Genomic DNA, 21,798 nt, shown 5'->3' on the forward strand with positions numbered 1-21,798 from the left:
ATGAGTTAATATAATTTACTTTATCATGGGAATATATGTAAATATCTCAAGCAGAATGGGAAAACAACAAACCACAATTGGGTTCTTGTTGAGGCCAATTTCTGCCTCAAAAAATAAAAAAGTAAAAACAAACAAAACTCAAATCCTCAAAACTTGATCATGACATCACAAAGATGGAAAGTTCCAAAGCTTCAATTGCAGAGGCTCGGTGGGTAAAAGCATTTAACCCCAAACTGGGTTCCTGTCTTCAACCCTGCCGCCTCTACCCCACATGGTGGAAGGACATAGCTGACTCCTGAGAGTTGTCCTGTGACTTCTACACACAAATACATGTAATAACATATGAAAAACTCCAATTCCATAAGCTCATCCATATCTTGAGTGTAGAACCTAAGTCCCGAGTTTAATCCTGCCAATTCTTGGGTAAAACACCTCCACTGGCTCCCTCTGCAGAAGTGCCCTGGAAGTGTTTTAGCCAACCAGCAAACAGCTTTCTTCCACTGGGTTTGAGAATCCTTCCTCCCGAGTCCACGCCAACCTTGTGCACCTGTTTACCTTCAAACAGATCCACTCCAAATATTAGTTTCTTTTGTGCTTTCATTCTTTCCACAGCTCACACTGCTTATAAAATTAGTGCTATTTTCAATGGACTTAAACAAATTTTTAGGTTTACAGGGAATTTACACAGTAAGTAGAATTTTCATGTCTCGGTTTCCAACCGTTTCTCTTATTACATCTTGTATTGATGTGGTACACTTGCTACCACTGTTGAGCCAGTACCAATGGGTTATTATTAACTAACATTCTCAGTTTTATGGCTCAGGTTTGGGGTGCACAGGACTATGGGTTCTGACAATTGCATAATGCTCCCTGGCCATCATTTTGGTGACATACAAAATAGCTTCATTGCTGTAGGCCGCCTCTTCCCTATGCTGTTAAGGAGAACTGGGCAAACTTCTCAGAGTCAATTACAAGGACTCCCCAGAGCCCTGCACTGCTCCCTCAGGTTTCAGCTCCCTTCACTAGGTGGCTTGTCCTTGAGGAAGGGGCTCCGCCACAGATTCACCCGGTAACACCTATCCTAGACAAGTGCTCTTACCAGATATCCAGTGACTGCTGGCTGAACTGGGCCATAGAAGGAGATTTTAGGATGGCATTTTGGTGTAAGTCTACAGAGGCTAAACTTTAAAGCTGGAATTCTGATAGTGACATGTGCTTCCTTACAAATCCGTCCTTTCAAAGAGTAAGTTCTTTGAGGGGAACCATCTTGCATCCTTTTAGATTTTAGCTAAGAACCAGTCACAGGTGAGGTGGCTCAGGCCAGCTTTCTATTACATGTAGTCCACGGACTATTTCCCAACCTTGCTGCTCTCCAAAAAGCAAAGTAAAAACAGCAGACAAGCATGGTTGTTTTCATCTTTCCTGACTAGACCCCTGCTCAGGAACAACCCTGGAGTTTCATTCTTCCCAGGTGTATCCCCTGCAACAATCAAAGATGCTCAGTGCGTAGTCTTTGAACAAGGAACACCTTCCCATAAACATTTATTTTCTTAATTCACGCTGAGCCTTTTGCTTTAAAGCCACCATTCTCAAACGTTCTAAAACTCAGTAGGAACAAGCAGATCCGAACAAAGGCAAATAAATCGAATCCTGCAAAGTAACAAAGCTGACGCCTTTTCCCAACAGCCAGCACAAAGCTAAATGAAAAATATCAGTCATCCACTAGATACAGTATTTCCCCCCTGTAGACAGAAGCTGGGGCCTGTAGACCTCCCCCATTCAAACAGGAGGCCGAGAAGGTACAAAATAAAGTATCCATTCCCAAACCAGTCATGTATTTGAGCTGCACCCTATACCTCTCAGCACTAGCAATTTCAAAGACCTTGGCTGTACCTGCCACAAACACACGTGGAGGTGGTGATGAGAGGGAGGGAGACCACCGCCACGTTTGCAAAGGGCTAGGGAGGGTGCAGAGGATCAAGGGATGAGGACAGTTAGTGCTCCCTAAAGAGCAGGACTCCCCCATTCCTCTGCATCCCCAAACGGAAGGAAGCAGGGCTGGGGGACGCCTGTCTGGTCCAGGCAGGGCCAGCAAACTGTGAGCTTTGATGTGGCAGCAGAGATCGCCTGTGGGCACCTGAGTTCCCGGGGGGCGGAGCCTCCCCCAGGTGTGCGGTGAGCCAGGACCACCTGAAGTCGCCTAGAGGACGCCAGGAGTCCCCGCAGACCCCGCGCAGGGACGCCGTGCAGAGGATCGGCATCCGCGCCCCCAGCAGCAGGCGCGAGGCCCCACGGGCCTGGCTCGGGGAAGGGGCGCCCGCGTGGCGGCGCCGAGGGGGTTAACCCGAAAGCTGGCGGCTGCAGCGCGCTTAACCCTCGGCCAGCCGCGCCAGGCCGGGGGGTGGCGTCGTCCGAGTCGCGCGCCGTGGAGCCCGGGGGGCGCGTGGGCCGCAGGCCGGCAGCTGGGGCGCGGCGCGGCCGGTGGGAGGCCCGGGCGCGCGGGGGAGGGCGGGGGACGGCGGCGGGCGCGCAGCGTCGCCAGGGCGAAGCCGGCGTGCGGCGCGGCGCGGCGCGGCGGGCGCGGAGCGGGCGGGCGAGCGCCTCCGTCCCCGGATGTGAGCTCCGGCTGCCCGCGGTCCCGAGCCAGCGGCGGCGCGGGCGGTGGCGGGGCACCGGGCACCGCGGCGGGCGGACGGGCGGCATGGGGGGCGCGCCGAGCGGCCCGGGCGGCCGGGCGGGCACCACCGCGGCGTCCCTCCGCTAGAGGAGGGGATCAAGCCAATTCTCCTTTGCAGCAAAAAATTACATGTATATATTATTAAGATAATATATACATCTGATTTTATTTTTTACAAAAAGTTTATTTTGCTCCATTTTTGAAAAAAGAAGGAGCGTGGGTGGCAGGCGGTTTTTATAAATTATCCTTATTTTTGGTTATTTGTCCCTGTCCTTCCCCACCCCCTGCTGAAGCGAAAATAAGGGCAGGGACCGCGGCTTCTACCTATCCGTAACCCCCCTTACCCGTTCCTCCCCCTCCCTAATGCTGAGCATAGTGCCCTGCACACAGTAGGCGCTCAATAAATGTTCGTGGATGATGATGATGATGATGATGAAAAAAATGCAGCATCAACGGCAGCAGCAAGAGGACCACGCGAACGGTGAGCAGGCAGAGCCCGGGTACCCGCTGCCAAACCTCATCCTATCATGATCCTCCTCTTCCCAACGCACCCCCCCCCCCAACTCCCATGCGCTGGGTGGGTTGAGGGGGTTGGAGATAATGCTACTGACTTGGTGTCATCTACATTGAAAGGGGAGATGCGCGGCAGCTACTCCGCTCTCCCCCTTCAGGGCCTGAATGTCAGAGTTAATTCTGCATTTGTTGGGCTGGGGTGGGGGCGGCCATTGGGTGTGTGGAGTACTGTGCAGCCAAGGGGCGCGAGTGAGGTGATTCAGGTTCAGTGTCCTCGGGCTCAACTTTCCTCTTTCATTGCCCCCGAGCGATGGAAGAGGGGGTGGGTGTTAGTCTTCAGCTTGAGACCCTTTTCCAGCCTCTTCTCTCATTCCCCTCCTCCCCGTCCTGGTTGACCAAGAAGAAGGTCCCCTAATAGCGTCAGGAAAATTCTAGGATTGCTCCGCTTTTACCCCCTGGGTCGCTTGGTAAAGCGTATGTCCAGCATCTCTTGAGATAAGCCCAGGTCTTGGGATGTGGGGAGACAGGGTCGGGTGGAGTGTGTATTCCCGCTCCCAGTGCCTCCTGTGCACACGTCCGTAACCTAGCAATGCCCAGAGAGTCGCTGCCGCTGTGGGGCTCTGCAACTAAGCCCCGGCCACAGCACCACGTGCAATTTCCACACCAGCGGGGCTGGGTCTAGGGAGGTTGGGGTGGCTTTTTGGTCAGCCTCCCTCTTTGGAGGTCGTTGGCATCTCCCAACCCTGGTATGCTTGACGCCTTTCCCAATGAGCGCTTTTCAAAGGAAAAGCTTAGCAAGACTACCCTGAGCTCAGATTGTGTGCTGCCCGCCTGCATTGCTTGTGTCTCAGGCTTGTGGGGCAGGGGACCTGTGATGGCTTTGACGCTTTTACTTAGTGATAATTGGTTTTGCAAGCGCCCATCCCTTCAACCTCTCTGCCACCGCTCTCACTTAGACTTCTGCTTTAGCCGAGGCCATGGTGGCCCAGTGTGGGCACCAGTGAGACCTTCCGAGGAGTGGCCTGACACTCAGGGAGGGGAGTATTACACATGGAGGCCCCTTTGGGGTTTTGCCTTGTGTGTACCTGGGTGCTACTCTGCAACAGCTTCAAGCAATGAGATAATTCTTGCATAGGCCCTGAGGGGTGCAGGCTGACTGGATGCTGGCTTGGCTGCCGCTGTTGCCACTGCCGCTGCCGCTGCTGCTGCTGCAATTTAAAATGCAAAAAAAGCCCTAAAGATGTTTTTCTGTTTTCGGAAGCTTGTGGAGGAAATGAGCCCCAAGCATCATGAATTTTCATTTGCAGGAAGTGTTAGTGCATAATCTAGATATTTGTTATGGGGCTTTTGGTATTGCCTGGTGCCAGTGAAGACTTTTTTCCATGTAGGGGGAAAAAAAAAGCATTTGTGTCTGTGGAAAGATGTTGGAGGAACACCCTAAAATAAGGCTATTGAATTATTGGCTGTGTGTAAATTGAGAAAGGCAGTTGTGCATATCTGTTAGACCATGAAAGATACATGTGTTTTCAAAGTCAGAGAGATGCACTAAAAGATTCCTTTTACAAACACAGGTATGGAAGAGTACTAATGTGATTGGGTGTGGTGCAGTAACACCCTGCATGATTGACACTCAGAGCAGAGCTCTGTGGACTTGTTACATTGCCTGACTGAACCCCACTACTTGTGAAAAATAGGACACAGAGTTCAAATGGAAACACAAGAATGATTATTATTGATGGGAGACACCTTTGCTTTTTAAAGATATGGATTGATTTTTTTTTTTTTTAATCTCTTTTCTTCTCAGAGGCAAACTATGCAAGAGGCACCAGACTTCCTATTTCTGGTGAAGTACCAACTTCTCAGCCGAACAGCTCCAAGCAAACTGTCCTGTCTTGGCAAGCTGCAATCGATGCTGCTAGACAGGCCAAGGCCGCCCAGACCATGAGCACCTCCGCACCCCCACCTGTAGGATCTCTCTCCCAAAGAAAACGTCAGCAATATGCCAAGAGCAAAAAACAGGGTAACTCGTCCAACAGCCGGCCTGCCCGAGCCCTTTTCTGTTTATCGCTCAATAACCCCATCCGAAGAGCCTGCATTAGTATAGTAGAATGGAAGTATCCTTTTTCTGTGGGAAGTCTTTCTCATTTACCATCTGTGCTTCCAAAGGATTTGCTGTGTGCAGTGACACTCATCAAAGCTGCTTCAGCGTTCTGGAATGTGAGCAACAGAAGCTGCAGGCAAGGGGTTTCATGGGCTATAGCTTCCTATCTCCTCAGCTTGTGGGGTGGCTCTATGGGTATATTTAGCTTGACGTGTGTGTGTGTGTGTGTGTGTGTGTGTGTGTGTGTGTGTGTGTGTGTGTGTTGCTGGGGAAAGGGAATGAAGATTGTAAAGACTGCAACTTCAAAGTGGTGGGAAGTTAAAATATGGAAGTAGCTAGTTTTAAAGATGTTATGGATTTGGGGGGCAGTTTTATGCATTTAGCTTGTTGAAAATGAGGTATGCTGATTTAAAAAAAAAAAAAAGATTGAAACCATCTTCAGTCTGTACTAGAAGTGACCTTTAGTGGAAGCTTCTGGTTCCAATGACTAAAATTTGCCTTTGCAGCTACAGTGAAGCTGTGGTTGCTTCTGGCTCTGCTATTTGGTGATTCTAATTTTTCAGGTAGCTATAAACATAAACATTTGCTTCACTTGGAGGGATTACTTTTGATATTATTATTACTTTTTATCACTGGCTGATAAGTGTTATGACTTCCTGGACACCGCTCCCCCCCAAAGCCATACAGCCAGGAGTTGTAGAAGCTGTTGGGGGTGCTGGTGAGCGCCTCTTCCTTCAAGCACCGTGACTGACATTTCTCTCACAGATGCTGTGCATGTGTGTGTATTTATATCCCACTGTATCCTTAGACTGGACTGAGGTTACATTTCTGGGTGTCTCTGTATTTTTAAAACTGAACTTTGATTGCCCCCAGAATGGTCGCCATGCCCCAGATCTTGGAAAACAATATTGCTTCTACCTGCTTGTCTTCTTCCCCAGGTCTGGGGGACCAGGCTCCCCCACCATCTAGAAAGGTTGGCCAAAGCCTTCGTTTGAGTACATGCTTTCTAATTACTCATATATGTTTCTTTGGGCTGGGTAAAACAAAGCATTCCCTTTTCCCAGAAGGGTGTTTGGGGCCGACAGGCCCTCTGAGCATTTCCTGGCAGTAGGCAGGGGTGTGTGCATGGAGCTTTTCTCATTAGGCCCAGGGGAGGAAGAAGCTATGTTGTGAGATTGCTGGGTGCCAGCTAGAAAGTGAGGCTGAAGACCTCTAAAAATCTAGGTCTGCATGGTCTCTGTCTTAGCATATTTATTTTGTCTGCTCATGGACAGGAGTTAAAATGTAGCAACTGTCTAGAAAGGCTTTAGAGACAGCAGCTGAATGCCAGGGCAGGATATGAAGGCTTTCACGTGCTTTTCTTTTTAGCACAGATGTCTCTCCTCTAGAGTGAGTTATGGCGTCTCTCACATACTTGGGGCTGTGGGTGTGCATTTTCTCTTTAAATTCTCCAGTGTGAGGACAGAACTCTCATATAGGCCAAGAGGGGGCTGCTAAGATAGAATGTACTGAGGTGAAGATAGAATGTACTGAGGTGGTCTCGCTGGAATGGAGAGGCGGCACACACTTGCTGGAAACACCCTCCTTCTGTGTCTGGTGTTGACCTGAGTGCGCAGAGACCTCTGGGCGGAGTCAGTCCTTTTCTTTTGGGTGAGGTACTGTTTCCCTTTGTGCACAGGAGTTTGTACATAGCAGTTTATATGTCAGAATGGATTCCTGGATCTCACCACTAGTTTCCTTTCTTGAGTTGCTAGATGCAAGGGCTTAGGAGACAAGGCTGCCAGTTGAGGATGTCTGTATGCAATGGGACAGTTATTAGAACAGGTAGATAGTACATGACCCCTTCCATTTTAGGGAGCAGGTTATAGACACCCTTCTTCAGCAGTCTAGTCAGGCTCAGTTAGCCTGGAAAGAAGCCAATTTGTTGTTCTAGGCTGGTAAGGGGGTGGTGGTGGGCTAGTTGTTCCCCTTTGAGAAGCTGTGGGCTCAGACCCACCAGTTTCTTGTAGTGGTAAGATATCCTCTACTGTTTGTTGACTAGAACAGGAGCACCATTGAGAAAGAAACACCTCAGAGTCTCACATTTAGCCTTCCTGAACAGTGTTAGCAGCTCTCAGATTTGCAGGTTTATCATTTCCGTATTTATTGAGAAATAGGAGAGGAAGAAAGATGGTGTGGGGGAGGGGAAGTACTAAATGTGTCTTTATAGGAAATGACTTCAGGGCTGTTGACTTAAAGTGTCAGAGGGGACCTGCAAAGAGGGAAAAAAAATGAAAAGAGAATTCTAAAGTCTTCCTAAAGTCAGATCCCTGGGTAAAAGATTTTTATAACAGAGTTGAGAAATCAATATGATTAAAGCTAACTGGCTTAAAAATAAACCCATCAAAGTTAGTAAGAGGATAATGCTATTCCTGTCCTTACTCCAGTGACTTATCCAAGCTCTTCAAAGGGGTGAGGCTTTATAGAACTGGGAGTTATCTACCTCCTGACAGGCAAGGGGTATTTGTTTCTTGCATCACTTTGGGGGTTCCCAGAAGGCCATCAACGGGAGACTGTTTCTACCCCTGAATCTTTAATACCTGGAGGGGTTTACTAAGACTGCTGCCTTGCCTCTTGTGGGTGAGTGTTATACATGAGCATGGTCTAAATTCAAGCCCAGGAGTTTGCATATTAGATCTGTGCTCAAAAATCCTGCTGATTTGGGCAGATATCAAACTTTGTGTGCCCAGTTCTGACAATGCCTCCTATTAACAGAAGGTGTCCGCTGAAGGCTCATCTCAAAGCAACTCTTCCAGACAGCCCTCCGAGATTTGAACTGTTTTGAAAGTGTCTGGTGCTGATTTCTGGTGGCTTTTAAATTTAATTTGTTTATAAATTGAAGACAGAAACAGCACATTATGAAATGAGCAGAGCCCAACTCTAATCTGAAACAGTTATAGTTATTGATTACTCTGGTAGAGAAGGCAGAGCGTGAGCTGGCAGCCTGATTATCACAGCATCTGAGGTGCCAGGATGTGTCACACAGGGTCATAGAAAAGATGGAGACAGTCCCAGGGGCTTTGCCTGGACTGGTCCCTACTAGGAGTTTAGAGTGACCAACCAGGAATAGCCTCTGAGAAAAAGGCTCTAACACAGTGGCAAAGATTTGTGGGAAAGGTCACTGTCATAATTGTTACCTTTCTGTGTCTATGACAGCTGATTTAGTAAGGTCCTTGTCACTTTCTAAATCAGAAAGCAGAGACCTGATCTACACGGTGACCTAACTAGATGCTCCTTACCTCCAGGTTTTAATACACAGTGTGCACCAAAAGAAGGAGTAGATCGTGCAGTAGAAGAAAAGGCAGAGGGGAGGTCACAGGGTAGGACAACTTGCTGTGATGGGGCCAGAGAAATCCCTTCTGTCAAAACTCAGTAGTCACAGAACGATGTATCCATGGGGAAGGGGTGGGTGGTGGGGGCTGGGTGGGTGATTTTCATTTTAAAAGCAATTCAGGTGTGAATGATTGGGGATGTGATAAAGAGAGATGTCTGATGTTTTCATAATGCATATCTACCTTAACAAAAACTTTCAGACCATTTGACATATTTATATTATTGGCTATTTTTGCCAATTGTGTGGCCTTAGCTATTTACATCCCATTCCCTGAAGATGATTCTAATTCAACAAATCATAACTTGGTAAGTGACTTAGAATTTCCATTTGTGGTGGTGTACGGTTACCCTCTGCCTGGTACCTAATCTGGCAGCCAGCTTTGTGCATGGTGTAGTTAACTTACAATTATGTGTGCTGTGTTTCCCAAAGCTTTGTAACAGTGGGGTTATGTTGTTGATACTGGTTTTCAGATTTGACCGAATTCTTAGATTTGTGCTGAATGAGAGTGTTTAAAGAATTGAGTCTGACATAAATAGAGATGGAACTTTTATGGAAGAAATTTATAGAAGGGTTTTAAAGTAACTTTTCTCTCTACATAGGCTTTTGTTAAATAACATTAACTCTTAAGAAATCCAGTGTTATTTTTGAGTGGTGGATACTGTGATTAATTTTTCTGGTAGATAAGGATTACCATATATTTTGTATGTGAACTATTAATTTTTATAGATGTAGAACACAACAAATCTAATTGTATAGAATATAATTTGGGAGATAAATCAGCATTACAGTGAAGTTTATACTCCACAGCCTACAAAAAAATACCCCAAGTAGAATTTAAAAGAAACCTATGGTTAAATGCTTCAGGATGCCTCCATATGCTTTATTGCCCTCTTAACAATTTATAGTATACATGAGCTGAGAAAAATCTCTGGGAAAGAAGTTGTACAGTTAAAAAACAGATTTAGTTTTGTTTAACTCAGCTCATCATTGAAAGTTATGCCTTCTTTAAGCTTTTGCTGAAGACTTTGAAACCATGGAAAAGTTGATAGAGGTTTTAGAAAGAAAGTCACTGAACATTGGATTGAGAGTCGGATCCTGCTCCACTCAGCTGCACCCTGGGTGTATTGGGAAGCATGGTTCAGACCCTTTCTACATTGCCAGTCGCCCACCTGGCAGTTATGGAGCCTGGCTAAGATCACCAGGATTATTTAAAAACCTGTGACATTCTGTTGTCTTTCTTCTCTGGTGCAGAAGCCATTTCAGTATTATTTGGCTTTGCAGCATCCTTCTTGCAAGGACTAATTCTTCACAATTGGAAGCCATGAAGAATGGTAGATGAAAGAGGGAATGTTGGGTAGCAGGAAGCTGTTCTCCTCTTTTAGTTGGTTTCATTTACTTTGGATTCTGGTGTGGAAGCATTTTCACCAAGCAGAGGCACAAAGGCAAATGCTCCATACACTAGGCTCTCCCTGGTCAGGCAGAGCTTGGCTGGCAGCCTGAGATGAAACTATGTTTTTATAAATTCGGCTTTCATGGTTTGTGTTCAGGATTTCTTATGACATTTTAAATGCTTTGTATATTTCAGGTGTAACATGTCTGTTTGTATTTGTGGTTTGGCAGTTTGCTTTCTAAAGAATTAAAAATTTTACTCCTGAAAACTATGGTCTAATAAGAAGGAGCACTCACACAATAATGTGTACACGCACACACACACACATACACACACACACACACATACACACACACACACTCACTCATTCTCTTTTACACACTCACACACAGCCTACCTCTGCTGTGAGAGATTACCTGTAGGACTTTGGATGTTTTAAATGACCTTTGGTTCAGTTTTAGACTTTACATTATCATTTTAAAAAAGGAAAAATGCAAGTGGTGGAAAGCCCCCATCTGTGGGGATGGGTCATTGTAGTCTAGGCCACAGATGGCATTAGCCTTGTTACCAAATTTAACAACGTGATTAGTGACCCAGTTTGTTGCTTTTTGTAGCTCAAGAGAAATGATTAAAAAAAAACTTAGAAAATAAATACCTTTCAGAATGGCAGATTAATTTAGATCAGTAGAATAATTAATGTAGCTGAATTTGTAAGCCAATTAATATTCAGATTTGTTTCCTCCTGAGGAAATTCAGGACACTAATAGAAGCTAGATCATTTGGATGTCTCAGCTAAAAAGTGAGCAAATACAATATGAGGGTAAAAGCTAAATCTCTCCTTTTCTGGGTAGCCCTTCCCAGTGGGTGCTTTTGGGATCATTCTGAAGTATTAAGCTTGTTTGGACAGGAGATGGGTTGTGTATTAGCTAGGCCAGCATTTTTAAAAACTATGTGTATATATATGTGTGTGTGAATATATGTATGTATATGTATGTGTATATGTGTATGTATATGTGTATATGTGTATGTGTGTGTATAAATGTATGTATGTGCATATATATACATACATTTCTTTCTTTGCTGGGCATCCCTAGACTCTGGCATTAGAGTTCCCATCTTGCTTTTACTTGGACAGCCGGTCACATGGTCAGATGAGTTTATATGCTGCCTGTCTTTAAAGATTTCCTTCCCCACTGTGGGAAGGGAGTGTCTTGATGGATTCACCCCTGACTCTGAGTGAGGTCCAATGCCGTGACTGTCCTCTCACCAGGGAGTCAGGCTTTTAAAACTTTTTACTTTTTATACATTTGACCCAATTTGTACCAAAACTATTACTCTATTTTTGGGATGGGTTTAGAGGCAGCTGAGCAAAGCTTATTTTTCATCTGTAGTAAATACCTTCCATTTAATGTGAATGACAAAGCAAAAGGCAGGAGCCGACATGGGTTGCAAAGCAGGATGGATTGGGGCTTCGGCAATTTTCTTTGCCTAGGAGCTTGGTGAGAATGTGTGTGACGAGTCCTTAGACTGAGACACAGGGCTAGTGTCTGGCTGATGTGTCTGCCCATTTCAGGTCAATTGTTGGGTAAGAAATGTGACCACTCCCCTGGGGTCCAGTCTGTGTTTGGTCTGTGTTGTGTGTTAACATGTCCAGCACTGGGGACTTGGAGACTACCTTGGTGGCAATAGGTTTTCCCAGGGTTAGGTTGTTATTATTTTTTAAGCGTGAACACTGAGTTCTATGCAGCTTTCATTTGTGGACTCACTGGGTGGAGACTGAAGCCATGGAAACAGTGCAGCTCATTGGGTTCTTGCAGTAATACCCCTCTGAGTTAGCGGTATTTCCTCCATTCCACTTAAAATGTACATCAATTCCTTTCTCTTTTTGCTGGCACGAAGAAGAGAAGTTCTTCTTTATCAGGTGTCAGAGTGGGGCTGATTGCAAGTTACATTTCTGTGGGGTGGACACTTTACATCACTCATGCTGCAGCCTTCAGCTTCCCATAAGCTCCTGATGTGGTTGAACAGTGTGTGGTTGGTGCACCTGGCCCTCCCCCCACAGGCTGCTGCTCGCTTCTCTGCCATACTCAAATTGTCTGCAAGGTGGTTCCCCACCTACCCCTGTAGAGCACTCTTGCTGTCTGCCCCTAACCTTGTTTTGTCACCATGGGAGGGCACAGCTTCTCTGTTTAGCAAAGGGCCAGCCTTACTATTTTTACCATGCTGACACTTTACCTTTGTAAAATCCTGCCATCATTTCTTTCCTCTTTGTTCTTCAAACTATCAGGTGATTTTTTTTTTTTTAAATAGTGAACCTGAGGCGTCTGTGGCTCTGATTGCCCGTCGAGGAGAGCCCAGGTCCCATGGTTTGGGGCCACCTGGCTTTTGTTGTTTCATTTTTCTGTTTCTCAGCTGTGCCTCCTCCATCTGTTCACCCAAAGCTCCCGAATGCACCCCTGTTACGAGCACGTTTCCTGCCAGCCTGTTCCCATAGTCGTGCCAGCCCCAAATAACACACAGGGACGCTGTATTAGATATAAAGCTGTTGGCCTGTTAGTAGCGTTTCTTATTGGCCAGCTCTGTCTTAAATATTAACCCATTTTTACTATTCTAAGTATTTCCACGTGGTCTCATCTTACAAGAGAGAAGGTCCGAACCTCTACTCCTCTCACATCCAACATCTTGACTCCCCTCTACTACATCTCCCAGAATCCTCCTTGTCTCATAGTCCTGCCTACCTTGCCTTCCTATTTGCCAACAGTGCTTTATTCATTAACAGATAAGAGAAACATATTTACAGAATGACATCTCCCATCATACCCCTCTTCTGCTTGTCTACTTCCTGTCTTGTACTGTTTTCTCCCCACTGAGATGACTCCGCATAGCCACTTAGTAATCTCAAGCATAGGTCTCCTGAACAACACTGTTTCTGACCCAGAGCTGAAGACCTGAACAATCTTATCTGAACCCTTCTTGTGTGTCACTAGCATTTTGTCTTATCAGTGACCCACTTCCATCTCCTTGACCCATGCCTGACAGAGTGGTACCTGGTAGATGTTCAGAAAGTCAATGTTTGGAACTGCCAGGAGATGGCTGTCTCAGGAGCAGTGCTTCCTGAAGTGACTGTCCTTTTTATGAGTCATATTGGGCCTTTTCTTGGGTGACAGACCTCTCTGAGCACTCCTCGGGAGCTCTCTGGGATGGAGTCAGAGATAGGGCTCTCACACATTTGGGGCTCTGGTCCCATGGTTCCCAGTAACAGAGAGTGGTAGAGGCCCTCTGAGAAGCTCTTCTGGGGTGAAGACACTTGTCAGTGGCCAGGGATGCTGTGACACGAGGCACCTCGATTGCTTCCTCCCTGTGTCTTGAGGATAGTGTTAACTGGACAAGCTCACTGTGGTTGCATGATCATATGGTTTGAAGAGTAGGAAGAGGTGTAATATAGTAGCAGAAGTCACATAGTTTGGCTGTGGGCTCGACATGAAGGGTGGGTGTTAGTTCTGTATTCACCAACATAGATCTTGCTCTGTTGTTTCCCGACATATTGAGTTGCTTATGTGGTGACACATGCCTAACTCGCCCTTCCAGGACAGTTCAAGGACTTCTTCCTTTCCAGTCTTCTCTGACTCTTGAGCACTCCCTGTCCAAGTACATACTTGCTTCCTCACTGGACTTTGCTTAGCACGGTGCACTTTCCAGTTTAGAGCCCCTGCCCTCTTTCTGCTTTGCTCAGTAGCTGTTACGGGAAGTTGCTTGTGCACTGTGGTTGTGCACATGGGCTTTGTGTGTGCAGCCCACCATTTGGTTGATTAGTTAATAGACTTTGGATAGAGGCTGCAAATGGAGTCTGACTCAGGGATGTAGCTTTGTGAACATAGGTTTGCACCTGGCACACAGTGGGTACATCAGAAAATGCATGTTTAATGAGGGAATAAATGAGTTACTACATGAGGACTCCATGGATGTCCTTATAGATCCTTAGTTAATTTTCAACAATTGGCTAATGATTAATGTGTTGCTGACTTCTTGTCCAGTAATAATGAGATTACAGGAAACACCTGTCAGAGTTCACCTGTGATTTCAGGATTGTGTCTTTGTTTCACGGCAAATTAAACTTTCCATATTTGAACTGGGGGAGAAGGATGGAAGTGTTCCCTGGTGCTTTCTGAATGCTGCTGAGCCCTAGCTTCTGTGTTCAGTGGTGTACGCAGGTTACATGTGAATGCTTTCTTTTGGGGGTGTTGTCACACTTCATTCCAGCACTGGTGGAGGGAGAGCCACAAAGTGACCAGAGCAGATGGGGTTATATCGTAAAATGTTACCTCAAGCTGTGCCATCAGCAAGGTGTGAGGGACCTCATCTCTTTCATAGTCTCACTTTGTTTTGACAAGGACGGATTGTCCAGCTTGACCTTCTATTAAGCAGACCTGACTTCAGCCAAGCACTGCTGGTTTTGCAGAAACAGCACCCAGCCTTAAAGATCCAGAGTCCCACTGTTAAAGCTGCTTAAGGAACATTCTAGCAGTGCCTTCATTCATTTGGCATCTTTGTTTTTTAAGAGGCAACTCTCCCTGTTGCATTGGACAGGAAAGCTAAGGCTGCCTTAAAGTGAAAACGTTTGGGTGTGCGTTCGAGTGCTGGCTGGAACCCTTTGGGTTATGCTCGGTGGGCTTAGCTGAAAGAAGAGGTGTGGGTCCGAGTTCCTCTGTGTGCTGGGCGATCTCACCCAGAGTCTCAAGCGTGATGAGACGAGTACACCCCACAGAGCCACAGCCAGTCTCAGTTATTAACTTGGCTGAACTAAAAGGTCGAGGGGGTGAAAACTGCCTGTGATGTAGCTGGAAAGGGGGGAGGTTAGAGATGGCCACAGGGTTTCACCCGTGTCCCTTGCCCACCCCACTTCCCTGGGGGAGGTTCTGAGGCCAGAGTCTTACTGATTCCTGTAGCCCATCCTCAAGTGCTGCCTCATCACTCTCTGTGGCACTGGGGGGAGCTGTGCAGGATGTGCCTTCCTTTCCTAATCTCTGTTCAGGGTTAATATATTGAAAAGGACTGGGAGGGGGCTGAGGCCCTTGGAGTAATTTGATGGGCAGGTCTGCCTCTCCCAGCATTTGTCTAATTTTTAATTGTTTTCAAAATGTGACAACTACCTGATGTAGAGGGAGCAGCTTGCCCTGTGGTGAGGACACACGTGTCTTGTTAAGTACTGGTGATTGAAGGAGAATCCCTGAGTAGACTCCAATAGCTCCTCACCAAAGACAGGTCCCTAAGAGTGTCACAGGTAATGGAGACTGCCTGTGTTGCTGCTGCCTGGGTGCATGCACTGTGGCAGAGCTGTTGGTACAGTGTCCCTGGGCCAGGGGGGGCTGGAAGGCCACCCTCGAGGGGCCTTTAGAATCCTATTAGAAGTTGCAAGGTGTGTCTTTCAAGCCCTGCTCTGCTCATGTGGTGGAGTCAGGAAAATGGGAGAGGGTGTGTTGCCTTTCCTGTTCAGCTGGGGTTGGAACTCTCCAGGCTGAGGTTCTCATGGGCAGTATGGATGTTTTGTTGGGTAAATAAAGCTGGGAAATAAATAGTGAGGACAACTAAAGATGGGGACGAAAGAGGGACTGATTGAGGTAATCAGTCTCACACCACTCTACTGAGCATGTGTGATGGTGTGTGTACATTTATGTGGGTGTGTGTATGTGCAGGTCTCCCATTGGGAGTCTTGCCAGTTGTCGGAGAACCTTCTTTCTTTCTTTCTTCCTTTCTTTCTCTCTTTCTTCCTTTCTTCCTTCCTTCCTTCCTTCCTTCCTTCCTTCCTTCCTTCCTTCCTTCCTTTCTTTTGAGACAGGCTTAATGATTTTGGCCTGGCTGGCCAGCCAATGAGCTCTAGGGATTCTGCCTGTCTCTGCCTCTCCAGCACTGGGATCGTAGTGCTGTCAAGCCTGGCTTTTAAATGTGTGCTAGAGATTCAAACTCAAGCCCTTATGCTTGTGTTGCAACTGAGACAAATCCTCAGCCCCCTTCTATGTAATTTTAGAAGTCCAGAACATCTGTTGAAATTGCTGAATGAGTGAACATGAGGGTCAGGCCAGAGGGAATTGTGGGGCTGACTGAGGGGAGGGAAGGCTTGTGCAGTCTGAGAGTGATGTTATCTGTTGGGCATTGGGCCCTGTGGGAATCAGGCTTAGAAGGAAGGGTGTGGGGATACACAGGCTGAGTGAGAAGTTTAGGCCTTTCTTTTCTCCATGGACAGCCAGGCCTGGAGAACCCACCCTGTCTCAGTGCACAAAGAAGTCTCAGAATATTTAGGGAGCTGTGAGAATGCTTGAGTAAGAAAAGAAGCCAAGGAGGAAGGGCAGGCAAAGTGGCCCAGTAAAGTGCTTTCTGAGTTTGGTCTTCAGCACCCACATTAAACACAGAAAATGAAACCTAAGAAAACCAGCTGTTGGTGTGCTCTGTGATCCTCTTACTGGGGAAACAGAGAGAGGAGGGCCCCTGGGCTTTACTGGCCAGCCAGACTAGCAAGTTCCATGTTCAGTAAGAGAGCCTGTCTCAGGAACAAAAGTGAGTGCAGTCGAGGAAGACATCCAGTGATGACCTCTGGTCTCCATGCACATATGTACACGTATCCATACAGACACGCACAGAGACAGAGAGAGTACAAATATTTACTGAGATCCATGGTTTCCAGTATGTTGGCACCTCTCTGGCTTAGTCCTGGGAATTCCACGCTCTGATTTTCAGGGTCTGTAAGCTGCAAGGTATGAGTGTGTAGCTTCAGTGTGTTCTGCTCTGTTGTCTTATTCCCAATCCACAGCCTTTGGGATAGCAGCAGACATTTCACTTTGATGAACGACTATTTGCTCTGCATCTCAGGCTGTAGAGAAAGGACTCCTGGGGCAGGGTATGGCCTCTTTGGGTTGTAGGCATCCTGGAGCACCTGGAAGAAGGTCTGTGACCCAAAGCTCTAGATTTTAGACTCCTTTTTTGATTTATTGACCTAGATGAGAGGCACTAGAATTGATTCTTCAGAAATTTTGGGGTGCCATGAGCTTGTGTGCTGTAGTACTTCCAAATGCTGTATTCATTGCAGGAACCAAGAAAGTAAGTACTAAAAAAAAATCAAGTTTTTAAAATTAGTGTTGTTTATTGTGTGTTAGGCATGTGTGCCAGGGCATGTGTGGAGGTCAGAGGACAGCTCTGTGGAGTCATTTATTTTCTCCCACCATTACATGGGTTCCAGGTGTTGACTTCAAGTCAGCAGACTTGTATAGCAATCACCTTTATCCATGGAACTATGTTGCTGGCTCCAAAATTGGGTCTTAGTTTGGGTATGTTTGCTCCACTTTGGTTTGAGATAGATGTATTCCAGTCCTTATTAGCTGGGGAAGACAAAACATTACATGATAATTTCTGCTTTTCCCATTCCTTGTATATTAGCAACTTAATTTTATCATACATAGTAAACATGTTCTGTTTTATGAACTTTATGTAGGGTTTATGTTCCTTTTACTTGCAAAGGCACTGAAGGATCTTAGAGTATGGAATTTTAAGGGGCTAGAGAGAGTACTTAGTGGTTAAGGAGTGCTGGCTGCTTTGCCAGGGACCTGAGTTTGATTCCTAGCATCTACATGGTCATTCTACTCCCAGGGGATTCACCACTTTCTTCTGGTTTCCACAGTTACTAGGCACAGATGTGGTGTGCAGCATACATTCGGACAAAACACTCAAGTACAAAACAATATATAAATTTCAAAAAATTGGAAAATAAAATGGAATTTTCCACTTACTGTTGTGTGTGTGGGCACACATGCACATGATGGTGTGCGTGGCACAGAGGCTGGTTCTGTGGAGTTGATGCCCGCCCTTCTACCCTTTTCAATGGGTTCTGTGTGAATTCAGGTCACCAGGCTGGCATGGTAAGTGCCTTTACCCATGAACCACTTTACAGACATAGAAAATGGATGTATTGGGGAATTGAAACATAGTAGAGCTGCCAGGTGCCTCGGGTGCATGGGTCACTGACACCTGGGCCCTTCACTGGCCATTAGAGTTTCCTGCAGTGGCAGGAAAAGAGAACACACCCAGACATGCACAGCTTTTATCCTCTCCACAAAGGGAAGCAGCCTCCCACCTTCACAGAGCACTTTGTAGGATCCAGCTCCAGAGAGGTGTCTGCAGCATGGGTCTTTGTACGGTGTGAGGTGCGATACTGGGCACTGCGAGGCATCTCTCTGCTGCGCTTTTCTAAGAGTCACAAGTACTGTGCTCACAGACGGTCTCAGCATCCACTCTTTGTTTAAAGGGTTGGGGCATAACATTTAACTGTTGTATGAATGAAAGCGTTTTTGTATTCTAAAGTAGTCCTTTGATTACATGAAATAGGATGAAAACTGGGACTAGTAAAATGAATAGTTTAACACAGCTATCACTTAGTCATTCATGTTTTTGAGCATTTATTATGTGTAAAATCTAGTCTATTAAGTGCATTGTTCATTGTGTGAAACCTGCTTCAAGCCAGAAAACAAGGGATAGTATGGATTCATGCAAGAACCTCCACCCATCATCCTCCAAAAAACATTTTCCAAGAGATGCCCTTTTATTATTTTAATCTTAGGAAGTGGCCAGTATTGTTAAGAGCTGACATTCTTGCATGTTCTTCAGTAAATAGATAACAATGGGACATAATGAAGCACTCTTTGTGTTGAAAAGACTGCTTTTAAATTGTATGAAAACATCTTAAGTGGGTAAGGGACAAGATGCTGCTTTTATATACCAGGAGCAAGTCCTTGGTCCTGCTTTTATGGTGATGTACAAGTGAGACACTCTGTGCTTACACAAATTCTGAGTTGTTGAAATATAAGTTAATGGTGAATATACCTATGGCTCATTTCAGAGTTTTTAACCAGGTGGAAATGAAATGAAGTCATTTAAAATTACAAATTAGAATGTAGAGAACTGACAAGAATTTGGTAAGAGAGACAGGGTTAAGTTTTTTTTTTTCTAGAAGGCTAACAGGCTGCTAGGATACTGTTGGGGGCACGGAAGTTCAGACTCTGAACTTGCAGTCTGATGGTAGCTATACACCGAGCAGAGGAGGCGAGGCCAGGACCAGGGAGCTAAGGATGGATGACTGGAGAGGAATGACTGTGGGTCTCCCTGGCTAGGGTAAATTTCGAACCCCACCTCATTCCCATCAGAAGGCATTTCTAGGCTTGGGGCAGGAACCCTGCTTGAGGTTGATGGAACCAGATCAAAAGTTTCCATAGTCCTGTAGCTCCCAGAGGCTCCTCCTAATCAAGTTAAAGTGAGAATAGTTAGAAGGGTTGAGCTTTGGGCATCAAACAGATTTTATTTCATTTTTAACCCTTTGGAAAAGTGTTGACTTGTGGAATTGCAGTTGAGTTTTGCTAAGTGTTTTGCTAAACTGGCCCCAGAGAGGTCTGATGGGTGCTGGAGTCACACCTGGCCTCCATTTCCGACTTTGCCTTTCACAGCTGTATGACAATAGCAATGCCTTTTCCTTCTGTGAAAGAGGTTATGATGCTGCTAGAAAGTTAGCTTAGGTCTGGTTCCAGGAAAAACAACTGTTATGAGCCAGGTTTACAGATAAAGAAACCATGGCTCAGGGAGATTGGCTGTCTTCTTTTCAGGGTTGCAAGCAAAGGGGCAGCAGGGTCCTTGCCACCATACTGGAAAAGTTTCTGGGGCCCTTTGCCATAGTGGGGTCTGTTTTCCAAGGCCATCCTGAGATGTGGCTTTCTCCAGGCTGGTCTAGTCCACCTGTCTCACTGGCTAGCTCAAGTCAGTTTGTCAGAGTATACTGGTTATACACCTGGTGAAGAATTGAATTGGGCATTCAGCCTGCTGGTCCTAGTTGGGCAGGGCCTGAACAACAATTCCTCTTTTAACTGCAGCTAGGAAGAGTGAACCCTGTGCATCTGTAACACTCAAGCCCTGCTCTACAATCTTTACGTATTACTCTGTCAGCTGAATTGGATCCCAGGGGATCAGTGATCTCTTGTTCTGTGTTTAGTCCAGGTGGGCCCCTCTTTTGAACTTTTGATTGACACATTGCTCAGAGATGGAAGGAGAACAATGGCAAAGTTCAAAGCAGATGTCAGGGGAGCTCTGGCTGAGTCCTTCTGTGACTCCTGGAGTTGAAATAAGGATGCTGATGGCTAATGTGTGTGTCAGCTGCCATGGGGCTTTTGGCATAGTGCCTGCTTTCACCTTCATGGGGTCTCACATTTTATAGATGAGGCAGGGACACGACCTGCTCTGGAGTTTTCCCACTGCATGTCATTCAGGCTGGGCTTATACATGGATGACGTGTCTTGCCGTCAGGGTTCCAGAGAGCTCAGGTGTCTAGTCTTCCCCAGGGTCCCTGACCTCACCTGTGACACAGGAGTGATACTAGAAACACTTCCCAGTTAAGAGAATTGAAGGTGCTTTCATACAGAAATGGCAAATGCTGTCCCATTAATTTTTTTGCACATCAAGTGTCCCTTTCCCAGGTCATTAAAGTCTTCCCTGAGCTAATTCTCTCCCTAATTGGGATAGTGGGGACTTAGGGAGAGGACAGATGTGCGTTTGGATCTCGCTTTTGCTGTTGGTTAGCTCTGTGACTGAGCAAATGGCTTTCCCTGAGTTGACTTTGCTTTTCTCATCTTGAGAAGATGGGTTGGTTCTTTGTTTCACTTGGCCTGGAGTCTGGGAAAAGTCAGTAAAATTACACCCAGGTGAGTCCTAGTTTAGCAAGGCATTAAGTGACGGGCCAAGAATAGCTGTGGAGGGTTTTCCTCTTCAGTGAGGTTCAAAGGGTTTGACAGTGGCCAAGCACTTCAGAGCAGGCATCTCTTCCTTCTTCCCCTGGGAAGTGCTCCTGGGTTTTAACAGATCAGCCACTGGTTAAATCCCTGGGATCTTCTTGGAGGGTGTTGCTTTGTCTTTTCCCTGTGATAGCTACCCACATGGTGTGAGGAGCATACCTCCTCCCTTTCCTCCCAAAAGGTGCTTATTCCTGATTTTCTCTTAGGGTTTATCATCCCCAGGAAGTGGCAGGGTCAAGCAGTGTGCTGGTTGTGCCCATTGGCTGCTCTTTTGAGGTACTGAGTGAGGTCAGCATCTCAGAGCAGTGATTCAGGTGACTGAGAGCAGAGAAACGAGCATGGTTATGACTGTGGGTTGATATTTGCATTGCATTAATGTTTGCTTCTGTGCTTGTGAACTGCAAGGGCCCGTGTGCTGTTCATAGGGACTAGGTCTGGTCCTGCATGGAGTTTTTAACAGGTTGTTGCCTAGCATCACCATCTTGAGGCAGATGGAGCTTGGAGGAGTTACCTGAATCACTGCCGAAGAGAATCAAGCCATAGAGAACCAGTGGTCTGCTGTATTCAGAAGCAAGTATGAGGAATGGCCTGGAACAGACAGAGTCCTATCAGCTGGCTTTGTGTTTCTGCTCTGTAACTTCTCTTTGGTGCCCCCCGCCCCCAGTGGTTACAAGGAGTGCAAACTCCAGTCAGATGTACGGGGAAGTATTTTATGATCTCTGTGACCGGCCATTAAGAAAGGCATTATCCTCATTACTGTCTGTTGAAGAATGCTACAGAGAAAGCATTTCAGACCACATCTTCCCTCTAGTTTCTGTATACAGGGTCCTGATCTCCAGTTGCGCTCTTGGGTCTCTGTAATGCCATTGACAGTCTGGGTCTCACATGGAAGAGTTGTACTGGCTAGTGTGGTCATGGCAAAGG

At 46.3% G+C, this 21,798-nt stretch overlaps 2 protein-coding genes across 14 annotated transcripts in view; one reads left to right on the forward strand and one right to left on the reverse strand.

Annotated features, from left to right (window-relative positions):
* Nucleotides 1-2,004: 2,004 nt before the first annotated feature.
* On the reverse strand, nt 2,005-3,051 carry LOC127236847 (serine/arginine repetitive matrix protein 1-like). The gene is made up of 2 exons (XM_051204761.1): nt 3,022-3,051; nt 2,005-2,760 (listed from the first exon to the last, which is right to left on the reverse strand). The coding sequence occupies exons 1-2, from the start codon at nt 3,049-3,051 to the stop codon at nt 2,005-2,007; spliced, it is 786 nt and encodes a 261-aa protein (XP_051060718.1).
* The window catches only part of Cacna1d (calcium voltage-gated channel subunit alpha1 D), a 296,027-nt gene continuing 276,841 nt past the window's right edge, over nt 2,613-21,798 (forward strand). For all 13 annotated transcript variants that reach the window (XM_051204741.1, XM_051204746.1, XM_051204750.1 and 10 more), the window contains exons 1-3: nt 2,613-3,158; nt 4,995-5,304; nt 8,864-8,969. In XM_051204741.1, the coding sequence (XP_051060698.1) occupies nt 3,092-3,158; nt 4,995-5,304; nt 8,864-8,969 (483 nt within the window). In that variant the 5' untranslated portion in view covers nt 2,613-3,091. The remainder of the gene's footprint in view (nt 3,159-4,994; nt 5,305-8,863; nt 8,970-21,798) is intronic.

Source organism: Phodopus roborovskii, unplaced genomic scaffold (assembly GCF_943737965.1).
Source record: "Phodopus roborovskii unplaced genomic scaffold, PHOROB, whole genome shotgun sequence".
Taxonomy (NCBI): Eukaryota; Metazoa; Chordata; class Mammalia; order Rodentia; family Cricetidae; genus Phodopus; species Phodopus roborovskii.

Bases quoted from the DNA above. Each gene is read 5' to 3' on its own strand.
- LOC127236847 (XM_051204761.1), bottom strand. From the start codon at position 3,051: ATGCTCAGCATTAGGGAGGGGGAGGAACGG. The intron at 2,761-3,021 runs GTAAGGGGGGTT...CCCCTCCTCTAG, and splicing joins TTAGGGAGGGGGAGGAACGG to CGGAGGGACGCCGCGGTGGT.